Below are 15,179 nucleotides of genomic sequence, written 5' to 3'. Positions count from 1 at the left end.
GGTGGGGGAGGGGGGGATGTGTCCCAGGTGACAGAGCAAGTGGCAGAGCCCAACTCCTTCAGCCTCCAGGCCTTCCTCTTGCCAGTCCTCCTCCCGAGGGGCCTAGGAAGGCTCTCTCATCTCATGACAGACACTTTACGATGTTGCCCAGGAAGCAGGGGGGCCGGGAGTAAGACGCAAACATGCTCATGAGGATGGGAAAAGGCCCCGTGAGAAGAAGCGATCCCTCTCTCAAGGGAAGGAGGAGTGAGGGCATTAACTGAGCCCCTACGAAGTGTCAGCTATGGCTCAGGCAGGCACAGTGACTGGCTCAAGGTCACCGGCTTGTAGGGGGGGATCTCACTGGAGACCAGGGGTGGATGTCTGCATGACTTGTGCTATAACTGCTGCCCTTCAGCCCACCCCCCGCCCCAGGGTCCCTGCCACACAGGAGGTGTACAAGTGGCAGTCTCATGATGGGAGCAGAGCTGATGGTGACCCTGGAAAGCCCCCTCTCCTCCCTGCCTCCCTTCCCCACCTGCTCAGTGAGAGACCCAGCTTCTCACCTCCCAGGCAGGGCGGCCGGGGGTGCCTGATGGGTTCTTAGGGGAGCAGCAGAGCACGGAGAACCACAGGCTTAAGCACATGTGTCAAACACAAGGCCCGCGGGCCAAATCCAGCCCGCCAGGCCTTGCAACGTGGCCCGCACCGCGCTGTCATCACTGCACTCCGCTGTCAGTTTATGACATTGTCAGTTTATGACTGTTCAGTAAACAATTCGGCCCGCAATTTAGGCTGGATTTTAGATTTTTGGCCCCTTCTCTGATTGAGTTCGACACCCCTAGGCTTAAGGAACATGCCCAGACAGGGGGTCTGGTGCAGACCCCGCTTTTTATAGGGGAGCACAGAGAACCTTCCCATGGCCTCCCCGGAGGAAGCTCAGATCCTGCCTGCATCCTCCGCCTCAGCCACACAGACCTGGGCTCAGAGCAATCAGCCAGCCTCCCTCCGCCGCCGCCTCTGCGGGGCCCCTCGGCCCGCAAACCCCTGGGGGGAGCTTGCTGGGATGGGGGTGAAGACGCTGCTGCATCCTACCAGGGAAGCCGCAAACTTCTCGTCCAAAGAAGGTTTAAGAGGGGAAGGTGACCATTTGGGGGATTCCCTTTCCCCAGCTGTAACGCGGGGAAGATTCCACGGATCCTGGCGAAGCCAAGAGCTGTGGTCAGAGGCAAAGGGATCTCGTCTGTGGAAGGTGGTCGGACGCGATTCTGAGGCAACGGGGCAGGAACTCAACAACCCTTCGCTGAACGAAGGAGTGAACTGTTGAACGGTGACCACGCAGAGAAGTACACAGAAAGCCCTGTTAAAATATGGGACATTTTTATGAGGATGATAATAAAAAGAGTGAGTTTTTTTGTTGTGTTAATCCTCACCTGAGGATATTTTTTCCATTGATTTTTAGAGAGAATGGAAGGGGAGATGAGGGGGAGGGAAGGAGAGAGAGAGAGAAAGAGAGACAGAGAGAGAGAACACAACATTGATGTTACAGAGATACATCCATCGGTTGCCTCCATTGGTTGCAAGTCAGGTATGTGTCCTTGACTGGGCATCGAACCCGAGACCCTTTGGTGTGTGGGCCGATGCTCTAACCACTGTGCATGCCGGCCAGGGCAAAAAAATAATAGTGAACTTTTATGGCACTTAGTGAGGGGGCTAAGTACTTTGCTCACATTATTGCATTTAGCCTCTCAGCAAGACAACAAACTCTCATTTTATAGAGAAGGACACCGGGGCACCCACAGGTCAAGCAATCCACCTTGTTTGCAAAAACCACAGGTCGTGAGAGGCGGAGCCAGGATTTGAACCTGGTTTTGCCCGATTTCAAAGCCGTTGAAATTGTGGCTCAGGGGCTGGCACTGACAGCAGCGGGCAGAAGCTGCTGGGAGCTGGGCTCGCTCACCCTGGGGATGACGGCCAAGGTGCAGTGCACCCGTCCCGAGGTGTGCGAGCAGCAGCTGGATTCTGTTTGTCAGGCCTGTGGGCTGGACCAGGGTGATGGCTCCCCACCCTGGCTTACTGACCCACATTGAAACGTTTGTGGGTTTGGTGAAGGCGCAGGTGCCCGGGCCCCCCTCCGGGTGGGCATCGGGGCTTCTAACACGTTCCCAGGAGCAGCTGGGAGGCCGGGCTGGCATGGGCCTGCACAGCACCTTAGGGAAGCTCTGGGGTAACCACTGGGGGTGCTTCCTTCGCAGCCGGAGGGAGAGGTGGTCCTGGGACCCACTGTCCTCCTCTGCAGCCTCAGCCCTGGCTGTGGGGCCTGATGGAGTCTGTCTTTTGTTGTTTGCTTTTAACCCAGAAGTGGAGATAACGGTTCCTGCCCAGAGGGCTGCTGGGAGAAATTAATGTGATTTGACGTGGCTGCTGCATCTGGTTCTGAGCTGGGCGCCTTGTGGGTGCACAGTGACCGCGAGGATCTCTCCTGCCCCTGGCAGCACAGGCGGGAGGGAGGCGGGTGGTCTCGGCTAAGGCAGTCCAACCTCCCCTGCCTCCCCGGGCCTCCCCGTCCTCTCTACCAGGTCCTGCCTCGCGGAGGCACAGACTGGTAGTGTCTGAGGACACAGGGCGGGAAGACGGCTGAGGGGCAGGGAGAAGATGCGCCTGGGAGGCGAGGGGACCACTTGGCTCCCCAGTGGGGCCTGCGTGCCCCCCTGCCTCTGCCAGCTGAGGGAAGGGGTCCCCTAGGCAGTTAGTCCACCTGGCACTCTTGGCCTGCAGGGGGCGCCAAGAGTCCGGCTACTGGCTGTGGGCCAGGAGTGAGGGGTGAGGGGGACAAGAAGTTGGGCCTCCAGTTGGATCCTTTCCTGCTCAGACCCCGGGCTGGCCTCTTGGAGAAGGGTGGGGGCCCCTAGGTCCTCTGTGACAAGGGGGGCCAGAGTTGGCCTCTCGCCATCTCAGCCTGTGCTCCCCCCGTGATGAGCCAGGGGCCAGGTTGGACTGCTGGGTCCTGGCTTCCGGTGAAGGGAGGGTCAAGGCCAGGGACTGTCTGGGCAGGGGCCTGGCTGAGCCACCAACCCCCTGTGTGACCTTGGGAAGGTCCCCGCCCTTCTTGGAGGCTGTCTCCTCGTGGGGTCAGTAAGACGGTGGTCCCGTGTGGCCAGTTCCCTCGGTCAGAGTCGGCAGCTCTGCTTCTGCGGACTGGGATGGGGGGTTCCAAGCCTCGAAAGCCTCCTGAGAGGTGGCGGTTCTGCCATCGAATGAGACGTGAGATGGGCCGGAGAGGCCTCCTCCCCTCGCCCCTAGGCCCAGGGCCCCAGGAGGGGAGAGGGGCTGAAATAACAGGAGTGGGGATTTAGGGGTGAGCTGCTGGGCTGCCAGGGCCGTGAGTCACCGGGACCGCTTCCAGGAAGAAGCTGAGAAACCTCTTCCGTTGAGGAGTGTCCCTGCCCCCGTAGCTGGCACCGATGCCCACCACCCCTGCCTCTATCTGGCCTGGCAGCTGTCCCCTTCCATGCCACAGGAGGCACCGCCCAGCCCCCACCCCCACCTGGGCTCGCCCAGAGCCCAGGGTCTTGCCTGAAAAGCGCTGGGTGCCGGGGCTGGGAATGGAGTCAGAAATGGGGTGGAGAGAGTTAGGGCCCTGTACTTCTTGCTTGTTCTGGCATCCTTAGGGCGTCTGGCTTCATTTTCCAGATGAGCAAACTGAGGCCCGAAGCGGTGAAGTGACTCACTCAGAGGCGCACGGCTAGTGAATGGCACAGAGTGGAATACACACCCAGCTCTGACTGGGACCCCTCTGTTCCCCGTCCCCTGGTTGGGGGTCTGCCCCGTTGACAGCTGCAGGGGGCTGATGCCACCCTCAGTGTCACCTCCGGCCCGGGGTCTCCTCAGCGCCTCGCACAGGGGCAGCACACAGAAGGCTTTAAATAAAAACATGCAGCTAACCGAAACCGGTTTGGCTCAGTGGATAGAGCGTCAGTCTGCGGACTGAGGGGTCCCAGGTTCGATTCCGGTCAAGGGCATGTACATTGGTTGCGGGCACATCCCCAGTAGGGGGTGTGCAAGAGGGAGCTGATCGATGATTCTCTCTCATCGATGTTTCCAACTCTATCCCTCTCTCTTCCTCTCTGTAAAAAAAAAATCATATATATATGTGTGTGTGTGTGTGTGTGTGTGTGTGTGCAGCTGCACAGAGGGCTCTGTCCTGACCAGAGGAATCGAGGGAAGTGAGAATGGAGTGTGGGGGGCTGAGGGGCCGCCATGGAGACAGCTTCTGCCTTCCAGTTTGCCGAGGGCTTGGAGGCCCTTCGGGGCCCACCTGGTCCTGGGGACCTCGGGAAACCCCTCTGTGCACCGTAAGGCGGCTCAACCTTTCCCCCAGAGACACCCACACCACTTGCTGACCCTGGAGCTCGGCTGGGCTCAAATGTCGGCTGCACAAGCCATTTCTCGGGGAGACAGAGCGCCTGGGCATGACCAGTCTTGGCTGCCGCTGGGCTGGGCCGGCCTGCGAGGGCCCTGACCACCCCTGCTTCCTCTCCGGTCCTAGCTGCACTGCCCCAGTTTAGGCTTTCCTGCCTCTGCTGAGCACAGGCTTAGCGATCTGCCACCTGCTGCCCGGCCACCCAGGATCTCGCCACCACCGTGCCATCGATCAGGTTACCCACCACCCCGGGCCGCCCCGGAGGCTGCTGCCAGCCAGCTCGTGCCCCGTCTCCTCAACCAGGGGCTGCAGGTCCTTCAGGCTCCTCCCAGGAGGCCCTCCCCGCGCCCGGCCCGTGCCTGCAGCCTGCAAGGCTGGAGGGCCCTGGCCCTGCCAGGGAGATCAGATCCTCTCGGCCACCTGCTGTTTTCATTAGAAACTAAAATTAGCTGGGCTTGTCCCAAGCTTTCCCAGGTTTGCTTGCTTTTTAAAGAAAATATACAAATTCCTGGAGGAAAACCCGCACCTCTCGGACTCCTCCCCGGCCCTTGCCCTGCGCGTCCGGAGGAGAGGAGACGGGAAATAGCTGGGGCGTTTGGGAGGCCGAGCGGATCGGTGTCATGGGTCCTGGCCCTGCCGGTGTCCAGGTGGGGGCTGGGACGCTGGCCCAGGCCTCTCCGCCCCTCCCTCTGGCCTCCCCGCCTGCTTGGGCCACATTTAGAGCCTCCTCAGGAGCGGTCCTGCCCGCAGCACCAGCACCAGCGAGGAGCAGGGCCGAGAGGGAGGGAGGAGGAGCCCGAGGGAAGCAGCGTGCTTGCTGAACAGCGGGCCGCCTCGGGAGATGTGGGCCGATGAGAGCAGCAGTGACACGGAGCCTGTCCAGAACTGTGATCCCCACTGCACCCCCAGTTCTGTACCCAGGGTCTGAGCATCCTACTGGCCTCTCCCCCCATGGTGCCCCTGTCCCCGCCACCCTCATCCCTCAGCGTGGGAGGCAGTGTGGAGCACTGGGCAAGGGAGCTGGCCAGGCGGGGTCAGACGCCCATCTCCGTGATACTCGAGGCAAGCTCCTGCACACCGCCGAGCCTCCGTGTCTTCACCTACGCAGTGCTTCCCAAACCTTTGACATAGGCGTACCCCTTCTATAATTTTCGTAACACCGAGTACCCCTCGTACTCATGAGAACGTAGAATTAGGCGCAGCTAAGCACGGTGCAGTGCATATCCCCACCAAACTCCGGTGCAACGCGTACCCCCACCGAACTCTTCCCGTCCCCCTGGGGGTACGCGTACCACACTTTGGGAAACACTGAGTCCTACAGGATGGAAAGAACACTAGTTCGTATCTCAGGAGGCTCGAAGGAGTCACGTGTCCACGTGGCAGGCACACTCCCCCTGTTGGCAGCAGGATCATGTTACCGTCATTATTAGAACGCTTACTATCACCGTGATCCTCAGCCCCACCGTCTCAAAGCCTCCTCATCGCGGGACCCCCTGCTGGACCCTCAGACCAGTTCTGTTCATTGGCAGTCTGTGCTGGGCTCCTGACACTTTTTTTTTTTTTCCAGCTGGACATACTTAGGGGAAGACACACTCCCATGGGGCATAGTGGGTCCCTTCAGCCTCGATCCCAACTGCAGACGTTGGACAGAAACGCCAGGCGGAGTGTTTTTCCCATGTTTCTGGACCATCAGATGGGTCTTGCAGGGCCCGGGAGGATGAGCGATGGGGTGGGGGGTAATGGTGCTGTGAGGAGCTGGGGACACTGGGTGAGGCGGGCAGGGCCAGCGGGTGTCCAGGACGAGCTCGGGTGTGCCCGGGCATTTGGAAACAGGTGGGAGGACTAGATGGCGGGAAGAGAGGCACCTTGGGTCTCTGCCACTTGTGCTCTTCAAATAGTCACGTGCTTTCACGTATCGTATTGCATCCCCGTAGGGCTGCCCAGGTGGGTATTATCCCCGCCATTTTACAGATTAGGAAGCTGAGGCTCAGAGACAGGTGTTCATGCAGCCAGCCAGGGGTGGTCAGGACTTGAAAGTAGGTCACTCCGGCTCCTAAGCCTGGGCCAGCTGATCAGGGTCCAGAGGTGGCCCAGGCACAAAGGCATGATGGTTTGGCACCAGTGACCGGAGGACGTGGCTCCATCTCCCACTGATGGGCCTTCCAGAGCCCATGTCTGTTCTGCACCACTGCGGAGGCGCGGGGCTGCTCAGGGGTGAGGGTCCTGGGGAAGGAGCTGTCTCAGGGGGTATGTGGCTGCCTGGACAGCATCTGGGACTGTGGTCTCTGCAGCTTGGGGCTCACGAAAGAAGTTGCTGCCACTAGCCTGAAACCCCTGGAGGGGCAGCTTGTGAGGAGGGCGGGCGGTGGAGACACTCCCAGTGGCCATGGGGTAGTAGATGCTGCCCATCTTAGCAAAACCAGAGTCCTCAGTGCCCAGGCCCATTCTCTTGGCTCCAGGCGCATGTCCTCAGTTTTGGGGAGATGATGGCCTCCCCTGGAGCACAAGGCCCCACTCCTGGACCTCAGGGCCCTGCCCCCCTCTTCCTGTCTCCTGGGATTCCTAGCTCCCCTTTCTCCCGTCCCCAGGAGATTCAGCACCCCCATTTCCTGTCTCTTGGCTTCCCCGTTTCCATTGCTCCCCTTCACCTGCTGTCCCAGCTCCTCACATTCCATTCCGGGGGGCTCTGTGGCCCCCACTTCCTGTGGAGAGATGACCCCACTCCCCCATTTCCCTCTCACAGTATTCCCCCCCCCGCCCCCCCAGGGGAGCTAGTGGCTGACTCAGGGCGGGGAAGTGGCCACTCAGACTTGAGCCTGGACGACCCCGGGCTGTGCCAGAAGGTACGGATTTTCCTTCTCTCCCCGGGGCAGGGTGTTTGTGGGGGTGGGTGGGTGTCACACGAGGGCACTTGCTGACCCTGACTTGTCTCCTCATTTCCCAGCAGAGAGCTTCTCCCTCGCAGAGACCTGCCCAGCCTTTGTCTGAGTGCCTTCCTCGCCCTGGGAGCCACTCCACCGGTGATCTGTCCTCCCTGGTTCCACCGAGGGAGCCCGGGGGTGGGGACGGGGACGGGTGAAACCCCAGCTGACCTGTCCAGCACAGGCCTCCTGGAGTGGGGCGCGTACCCCGGTGGCTCCAGGTTCCTAGTGAGTTCCTGGGCCTTGGTGGGTCCCTTCTGAAGGCCCAATGGGAGACTGTGGGTAAGCCGTACCCCACCCCAATGGGCAGGTGGGAAAACCTTGGTTCCTTTCTTGCTCCAGTTGCTCACCGCCTGCTCCCCCCGGACCACTGTGAGTGGAGGAGGTGACTGGCAGGGGTGGGGGCTGCGGGGAAGGGCCTGGGAAGACAGGAGGCCTGGCATGGAGTTCCGGCGCCACCACTAATGTGCCCCAGTGCCACGCCCAGAGCCTGATGGGAGGATGGAGTGGGTCTTGTTTTGTTTTTGTTTTGGGAGTGGGTCTTGACAAATTAGTGCTTGCCGTGACGGAATGGGGCACAGCAGGCCCTCCCCTGCATAGAGGCTCAGTGTCTGGGGAGGGGGCTGAGAGGACCATCCCCGAGAGCCCCTCTCACTCTGATGGCTGCCATTCTGTCCCTCTGCCTGGGGTGCCAGCACAGCAGGGCACCCTTGATCAGGAGGAATGCCCAGCGGTCTCCAGCCCTCTGGGCAGAGTTCCTGGGACCCAGTCCCGTGTGATGGGACTTGCGAGCAGAGGGAGAAATAGAGGCTGAAAGAACCATTCAGAACCACAGCAGAAAAGAGGCCCCTCTGGTCTCATCAGCAGTTTCCTGCTGCTCCTAATGGGCCTCTGCAACGCTCCCTCCTGAGCCACGAGCTGTCAGGAGGCTAGTCCCTCCCTCTCTCCCCACTCCCCCCCCAGACCAGGTCCCTCCACTGCGGGGGTTCTGACTTGGCCAGGGAACTCTTAAAGATCCATTTCAAGTTTTCCAGGAGATGGGGGGGGGGGGGGAGAGGGGGTTCGGATGGGGAAGGGGAGCTCGTGGGGTCATGGCAGGGAGCGAGCCTTCTCCTGGGCTTGGCTGAAGCACAGAAGAAGCAGTTCAGGACTCAGAGATAAAAACCTGGCAACCCCTGCGGAAATCTGGACAGCAACCACGGGGTCGCTGCATGGCCTTCCAGCGGAGCCCGCGAGCAAAGCAGCAGCGGAGGCTCTCGCGAGCGTGTTTGGAGTGGGGGTGACTGCGGGGGTGGGTGGGGGGGGCGCGGCGGTGTGCAGCTGTCACCCTCCTTGGTGGCTCCCCGGCCAACGCTGTGCCAGGCTGGCTCAGGCCAAGCCTTTCTCCCCAGAGGGAGGAACAAGGAGAGGAGGCTTGGTGCAAACGCTCAGCTTTCCAAACGCACCCACAGGGCCCGAGTTGGGCGAGTTTCAACAGGTTTGGGGAGCACTGTCTTGTCAGATGCTTGCTGAGTTGCTCAATTGCTAATCCAGGGTTGAGGGAAGAAAGTCAAGCCACAGCAGCAGACAGCTGGGCTGTGACTGCTGCCTGAGCAAACCCCAGGGGCAGAGCCTGGTCCCCGGGGGCCTGCAGTGGAGGGTGAGGGGGAGACGGCGCTAGCCTGGCGCGGAGGGGTGTGCCCTAGCGGGGGAGCCGAGGCCAGAGCAGCAGATGTGCGGGGTGACGGCCACACTCCCTGACACCCACTCTGGCACATCTTAGCATCCCAGGCAAGTGGGGCGGAACCCCCCTCCTCCTCGAAGTCTCTGAAGACAGGGCACCATTTGACCACAACCAAAAACGCTCTGGGGGAACAGCCCTTCCCGCCTTTCCCCATCGGATGCCGACCGAGCCCCGACGGCACGTCAGACGCATGTCAGGTGCCCGGAGGTGTTCACAGCCCGGCAGAAGCAGCAGCCACACTGCTGGGCGGCAGCTGCAGATGATACAGAACAGCGGAGGGGGCTAGAGGCAGGGGGTTACAGACACGGAGACCTGAACGTGTGAGAGTCAGTCAAGTTCAAGTCCTGCTTCTGACGTTCAGGATGTCCTTGGGGAAGTCCCCGCACCTCTGGCCTCCGAAGAGGGACGGAAAAGAACACACTCTCCTTCCTCTGACAAGGCCGGGGACGAGGGGATGGGACCCCAGGAGGATAATGGGTGTGAAAGTGCTTTGTAAACCCCTGGTTCTCAACCAGGGCGACCTTGCCCTGCTGGGGACAGTGGGCAGTGTCCGGAGACATTTCTGGTTGTCGTCTGGGGGGTTCCTACTGGCTTCTTAGTGGGCAGAGGCCGAGGATATTGCTGAGTCTCCTACAATGCACAGGGCAGGCCCTAACTATCAGTGGGGTGACCTGAGAAATCCTAGGGTCAGCTGCAAAGGGCTGTGGGCGTGTTAGTGACGGCGACTCAGTGCCCAGAGCCCTTAGGAGGAGCTCCTAGGGGACGGGCTTTTACTATTTAGAAGGGAGAGAGGCGTCCTTTCCTGCAGGAGACTCGGGGAGGCAGGCCACACCTTTACCTGTGGGGCTGGCACTGACATCTGGGCTGGTTCTGTGCAGCCCTGGCCCAGCGAGCCGCACCCGGAATGCCAGGCCTCCCTCTGCCCATGGCCAAGGGAATCACATAGCCCGCCGGGCAAGCAGATGCGCGGAGCTTGGCTGGGAGGTGCGCACCTGTGGGGAGTCAGATCCAGCTGAGCCACGTGACGCCTCCCCCGGCTGCACCCAACGGCTGTCCCAGCCACAGCTCCTCGGGCCAGCAGGACCTGCCTGTGAGCCAGGCTGGGCCACCCTCACTCTCCTAGGCTCTTGCAGGGGCCCTGGTCGGAGAACAGGCAGGTGGCAGCCTAAAATCCCCCCTGCGTGTCCCGTGTAACATCCCAGGACTCGGACAGAACAGTCTGCAGTAAAGAGGGTTTGGGAGCAGTAGCCTGAAGGCCTGTAAACAGGGACATGGCTCCCATCTCACCGGCAGCAGCCCTCAGCTCCCAGCAGCTGCCACGCCATTGCCTTTGCCGCGCCTGGCGCTGTGCTCAGGTGCTGCCTGCGTGGCCTCTCTCTTGCCTCACAAGAGTGGGCGCCGTTTTGCAGATGAGGAACCTGAGGCTCAGAGAGGTGCAGTAAGCTGTCCAAGGTCACTCAGCTGGTCGATGGCAGAACCAGGATGGAACTGTGGGCTACCTGCCGTCCCAGAGACCCGGTTCTGAGCCGCTCTGCTGGACTGACTCTGAGGGCAGAACGGGCTCCCTGCCTGGCCTGCAGGTCTCTGCGAGGACCCCGGCTCAGCGCACCACTGCTTTCCTCCAGTAAATTCCCAACAGCGAGGCCTCAGTGTGTCTGCTCTCTGACTCTTCCCAGGACTTCCACGTGGGGCTGAGGGCTCTGCTGAGGGCTGCAGCCTAGAGGGTGAAAGAGACCCCTCCAAGGCCCCCAATATGCAGGGCAGAGCTGGGACTGGAACCCCAGTCTCCCAACTCCCAGCACCGCCCTGCTGCGTGGGGGGAACATGTAGAGACATTTCTGAGCCCAAGTTCGTGGCAGAGTCCAGGCCATCCACTGATGGACTGTTTTTTTTTTTTTTTTTTAAAAAATATATATTTTATTGATTTTTTACAGAGAGGAAGGGAGAGGGATAGAGAGCTAGAAACATCGATGAGAGAGAAACATCCATCAGCTGCCTCCTGCACACCTATTGGGGATGTGCCCGCAACCAAAGTACATGCCCTGGACCGGAATCGAACCCGGGACCTTTCAGTCCGCAGGCCGGCACTCTATCCACTGAACCAAACCGGCTAGGGCTGATGGGCTGTTTTCATCTTTCCGCCCATCCCTCCCTCGGCGGTGGGAGCTGCCACAAGCTGTCAGCTCACGCCGGGTGCCAGACACAAGTCTAATCAACAGCTTCCAGCTTCTCCGGGCTTGCCCAGGCCGCGGGCTGCGGAGCCTCCCGTTCCAGGCTGCCTCCTGCCCAGCAGCTGCACGCAGCGGGACACCTGGCCTCCCTGCCAGGCCTCCGGAGACAACACACACACCGGCTCCTGCACCGGCTGGCCGGCCGGCCGCCCCGGGACTCACGCCCAACGCCAGGTACCAGGAGGGGCGTGGACAGCCAGGCCCTGCCCCTCTGAGAGCCACTCGAAGGACAGTGCCAGCCACCATGCCTGCCTGCCCGGAGCTTTTCCTTCTAGAAGCAGCTTTTGTATCAGCCCCTTCAGCTGCTGACCGGCTAGCTAGGTGACTTTGGGCAATTACCTCCGGGATCCCCGATTTTCTCATCTGTGAAATGGGATTCAGAGGTTTCAGGGTTGAGAGAGTAACAGGGGGCGCTATTACAATTCGATTCTTGTTGTCATGATTCTAACTTCCAGGCCCATTGCCCCACTTCGTGACGGCTCTGGCTCACGCTTGACCCTTTCCTCTGCCAGCAACAGCTGTGCCTGCCCCGCCCACTCGAGGTGTAGCCTGTATCTTGTCTTTTTCCCTAGACCCCAAGCTCCTAGAAGTCCAGCGATGGAGGCTGATACCTTCAAGGCAGAGGACCCCGTCTCGAATGAACCCAGAAATCTCTCTCCTCTCTCACAGCCTCTCTGGTTGGTTCGGGGCCTGGGGAGCCCCCGCTCCTTCCGCCTTGGGCTGAGCAGAGACCCTTGGCTCGAGGCCCAGCGCCCAGGGTGGCACAGGCGTGAGCGGGGTCATCCAGAGACCGCTCCGTGGCAACCCAAACCATCGCCGTCGCAGAGAACAGGTTTGCCAACCTTGCTTCTCCCTCTAGGCCGCCCTCCTCACCCCACCCCCCAGCACCAGCGCTGAGCTGTTGGAATTCCCCACGGTCTGCGTGACCCAAAGCTGGGGCCGGGATTCGGGGCTTCGATGCCCAGGTGTGACTCCACCTGGGACACCCTGGTTGGACCCTGGAATGGCTTCAGCGAAGGGGGAATGTCCCTGCCTGGGAACCAAAGCACCTGGGTTCAGCTCCTAGCTCCTGGGGCCTCAGTTTTCTCATCTGTAAACTGAGCCCAAACACTAGATGCTCTTCAAGGACTTTCCTCAGTGGAAGTTATTCTCCTTCCCCCTCCCCCCCCCCGCCCGAAGGCCTGGGTCAGACCCTGGAATCATCAGCACTTCTCTCTCTGCCCTTTCGTGACTGTGCTGGGCGGTCAGACCCCGTCCTCACTGTGGAGACCCAGCTCTGAACCAACGCTTTCAAGAGTCAGCTCCAGGGGACCCCAGGCTCCCCCAAGTCCAAGCCAGCTCCCGCCTGGGCTCTGTGACTCATGCCCACGCAGGGGGCTGGTCTGCAGGGGGCAGTGGGAGGACGCGCGGGTGCCCCGGTTTCCGTACGCTGTGCCACTGCCCCTGAAGTGTTAATCAAATTAAAGCTCCAAGAAAAACAAAAGCTCCGCAGCCACTTCAGGCGGCCTCGGCGGCGTCCCCGCTCCCAACAGCTGGGAGAATTCCTCATCACCTCCGTCCCCCAGGCCCCGGGGGGCTCGGACCCCAGCGAACACTCTCTTCCCGCCCGCGGGGCCGCGCTGGACGCAATGACCTCATAGCAACAGCCCCACTGCACACGGGGGGCAATTTCACGGGAGATATTTGTTCTTTGGTCTTGATGCAGAGAGGATTTTTTTCCTCTCCCGCGGTCTCCATGGAAACCCCAGCGACACTGTTGGCCAACCCCCTTCCCACCTCATGCTTTTCAGATCAATATTGGAGGCCGGCTCCCCACTGGCTGCCCACAGGAGATGCGGGCAGCGCTCGGGGCGGGTCGGGCGAAGCCAGGAGCCTGGGGAGTAGTCGCTGAGGGGGATGGAGGAGTCGGGGTCCTCTTGCTTCCCTGGGGACTCTCACTGGGCCAGGCTCATCCCTTTAGACACCCCGCACCTCCCAGTCCACCTCTGTGCCTTCACAGGGAGTCCCTGGGTCAGGCCTCCGAAAGAGAGCCACAGACACCAGCAGTCACCAGCCCTCCCTCCCAGGAGCGACACGGAGAAGGGTGTGTGTGTGTGTGGTCGTTCCCAAGAGCTCCCCGTTGTTTCTTGCTGCCCCAGGGAGAGCCCAGGCCTGAGGCCCTGGGTCCCGGTCCCTCTCCCGGCTCCCGCCCCCCAGCAAACAGGTCTCTGCACGCCTCCCGCCAGCCCGCAGCGCGGCGCGGAGCTCAGTCCCGGACGGGCGTCTCGGGATTAACCTGCTGCCGGGCCCGGGTCCCTCCCGGCGGTGGGCTTCCCCGGGACCTGTCAGCCCGGCCCGGGCTGCACCCCGCGCCCCACAATGCCACCCCGGGGTCCGCCCCGCGCCCGCACCCCTCGCGCTCCCCGGCGCCCCACGCGCCCATGGGTGCGGACGCCACTGCCGTGGCCACCCCTGCCGCCTGTGGGCTGGGAGCTGAGCGGGCAGCAGGGGTGCCCGGAGGGGTGCCCGGAGGGGTACCCGAGGGCGGCCGGGACCGACCCGGGAGAGCGCGAGCGAGCCCTGCGCCCTGCGGCCGAGACACCTGCCGGCGCCCCCGCGCCGCCGCCCGCCCCGCCCCGCGGCCCCCGCCGCCCGCCGCCCGGTCCCGGCCGGACTCACAGCCAGTTGCTCGCGGCGGCCGAGAAGACGGCGAAGACGAGGAGGCGCAGCGAGCGCAGGCAGGAGCGCGGACTCATGGTGCCGCCGCGGGCGCCCGGCCCCGGGCAGCGGCTGCGGCCGCGGGGGGCCTCCCGTCGGGGCGGCAGGTGGGCACCCACGGGGGCCGGGGTGCGGCGCCGGGCGCGGCCGGGGCGCGGCGCGGCTCTGCTCCGTGCTGCCCGCAGCCCTGCCCGCTGCTCGCCCGCCGCCCGGCGCGGACCAGACTGTCAGCGCCGCCCCGGAGCCGGGATGCGGCGGCGGCGGCGGCGGAGGCGGGCGGGCGGCCGGGGGGGCGGGCCGGGGGCGGGCCGAGGATGGGGTTACCTGGGCGGGCCCAGCGGCCCGGGACACCCCCCGGGGGCGGGCCGCAGCGGCGGCAGCAGCGGCCGCCCTGGCCCGCGGGACCGGGCTTCTCCGGGGTCCTCCCCGGGAGGACGGGGGTCCGAGCCGGCTCCGGGCTCCCTGGCCGCGCGCCGCCTCGCCCGCCCGGTTGGAGGCGCGGCGACCCGGCGGCCGTCCCCGCCCGGGCCTCGGGGACAGCGGGCACAGCTCCCCCAGCCCGCCGCGGCGGGCACTGCAGGCCGCCCTCGCCGCCCCGCCGGGGCCCCCCCAGCCCGCTCCCCTCCCCGGTGGCGCCTCGGAGCCCGACCCCGGCCCGGCCGGAGCGGACCGAGCGGAGCGCTGCTGCCATTCGCACGCACCCAGCTGCGTGCGCTCGGGCCGCAGCCCCCGAAGTCCGGGTCCCCGGCCCCCGCCCGCCAGGCCCTCCTGCCTCCGGCCGGCGCGTCCTCTGGCCCGGCCCCGCCCCGCCGCTCGCTCACCTCCCTCAGCCTTCCCGGACTGGACGGGCCTCCCCGGCTCCGGGCAGCAGCTCGGGACAGGGGCCCGGGACTGCGGGAACCTGAGACCTGGACTCGGGCTTAGCCTGAGATCAGGGCGCTCCCGGAGCCACGGGGTCTGGAGCAAGTGCCTTAGCTCCCTGGGCCTCCGTTTTCTCATCCGAGAGATAAACACAAGCCCCAGGGGTGGTGAGGGTGGAAGGAGCAGAAGGAAGGTCTTGTTAAAGTTTATTATTATGACTTTTAGCACTCATCAAGTCGTGCTTTGCTTTTTTTCCCTTTTTTTTTTCTTTAGGCACGCTTGTATGTACCCTTCCCAGTCTCACAGATTCTGCCGGTGCTCAGGAGCTCAGCGCCTGGCACACA

At 62.9% G+C, this 15,179-nt stretch overlaps 1 protein-coding gene across 2 annotated transcripts in view; it reads right to left on the bottom strand.

Annotated features, from left to right (window-relative positions):
- Positions 1-14,239, bottom strand: part of WNT4 (Wnt family member 4) — a 28,600-nt gene extending 14,361 nt beyond the window's left edge. Inside the window, exon 1 of one of the 2 annotated variants that reach the window (XM_084875065.1) lies at positions 13,936-14,239. In XM_084875065.1, coding sequence (XP_084731191.1) covers positions 13,936-14,012 — 77 coding nt within the window. In that variant the 5' untranslated portion in view covers positions 14,013-14,239. The remainder of the gene's footprint in view (positions 1-13,935) is intronic. The other variant, XM_084875064.1, reaches the window with a different exon arrangement.
- Positions 14,240-15,179: the final 940 nt, after the last annotated feature.

The sequence above is a fragment of the Pipistrellus hanaki genome (genome assembly GCF_964339955.1).
Source record: "Pipistrellus hanaki genome assembly, chromosome: 2".
Classification (NCBI taxonomy): Eukaryota; Metazoa; Chordata; class Mammalia; order Chiroptera; family Vespertilionidae; genus Pipistrellus; species Pipistrellus hanaki.
The sequence above is the reverse complement of the archived record's forward strand: the minus strand, read 5'-3'. Positions and strand labels throughout refer to the sequence as shown.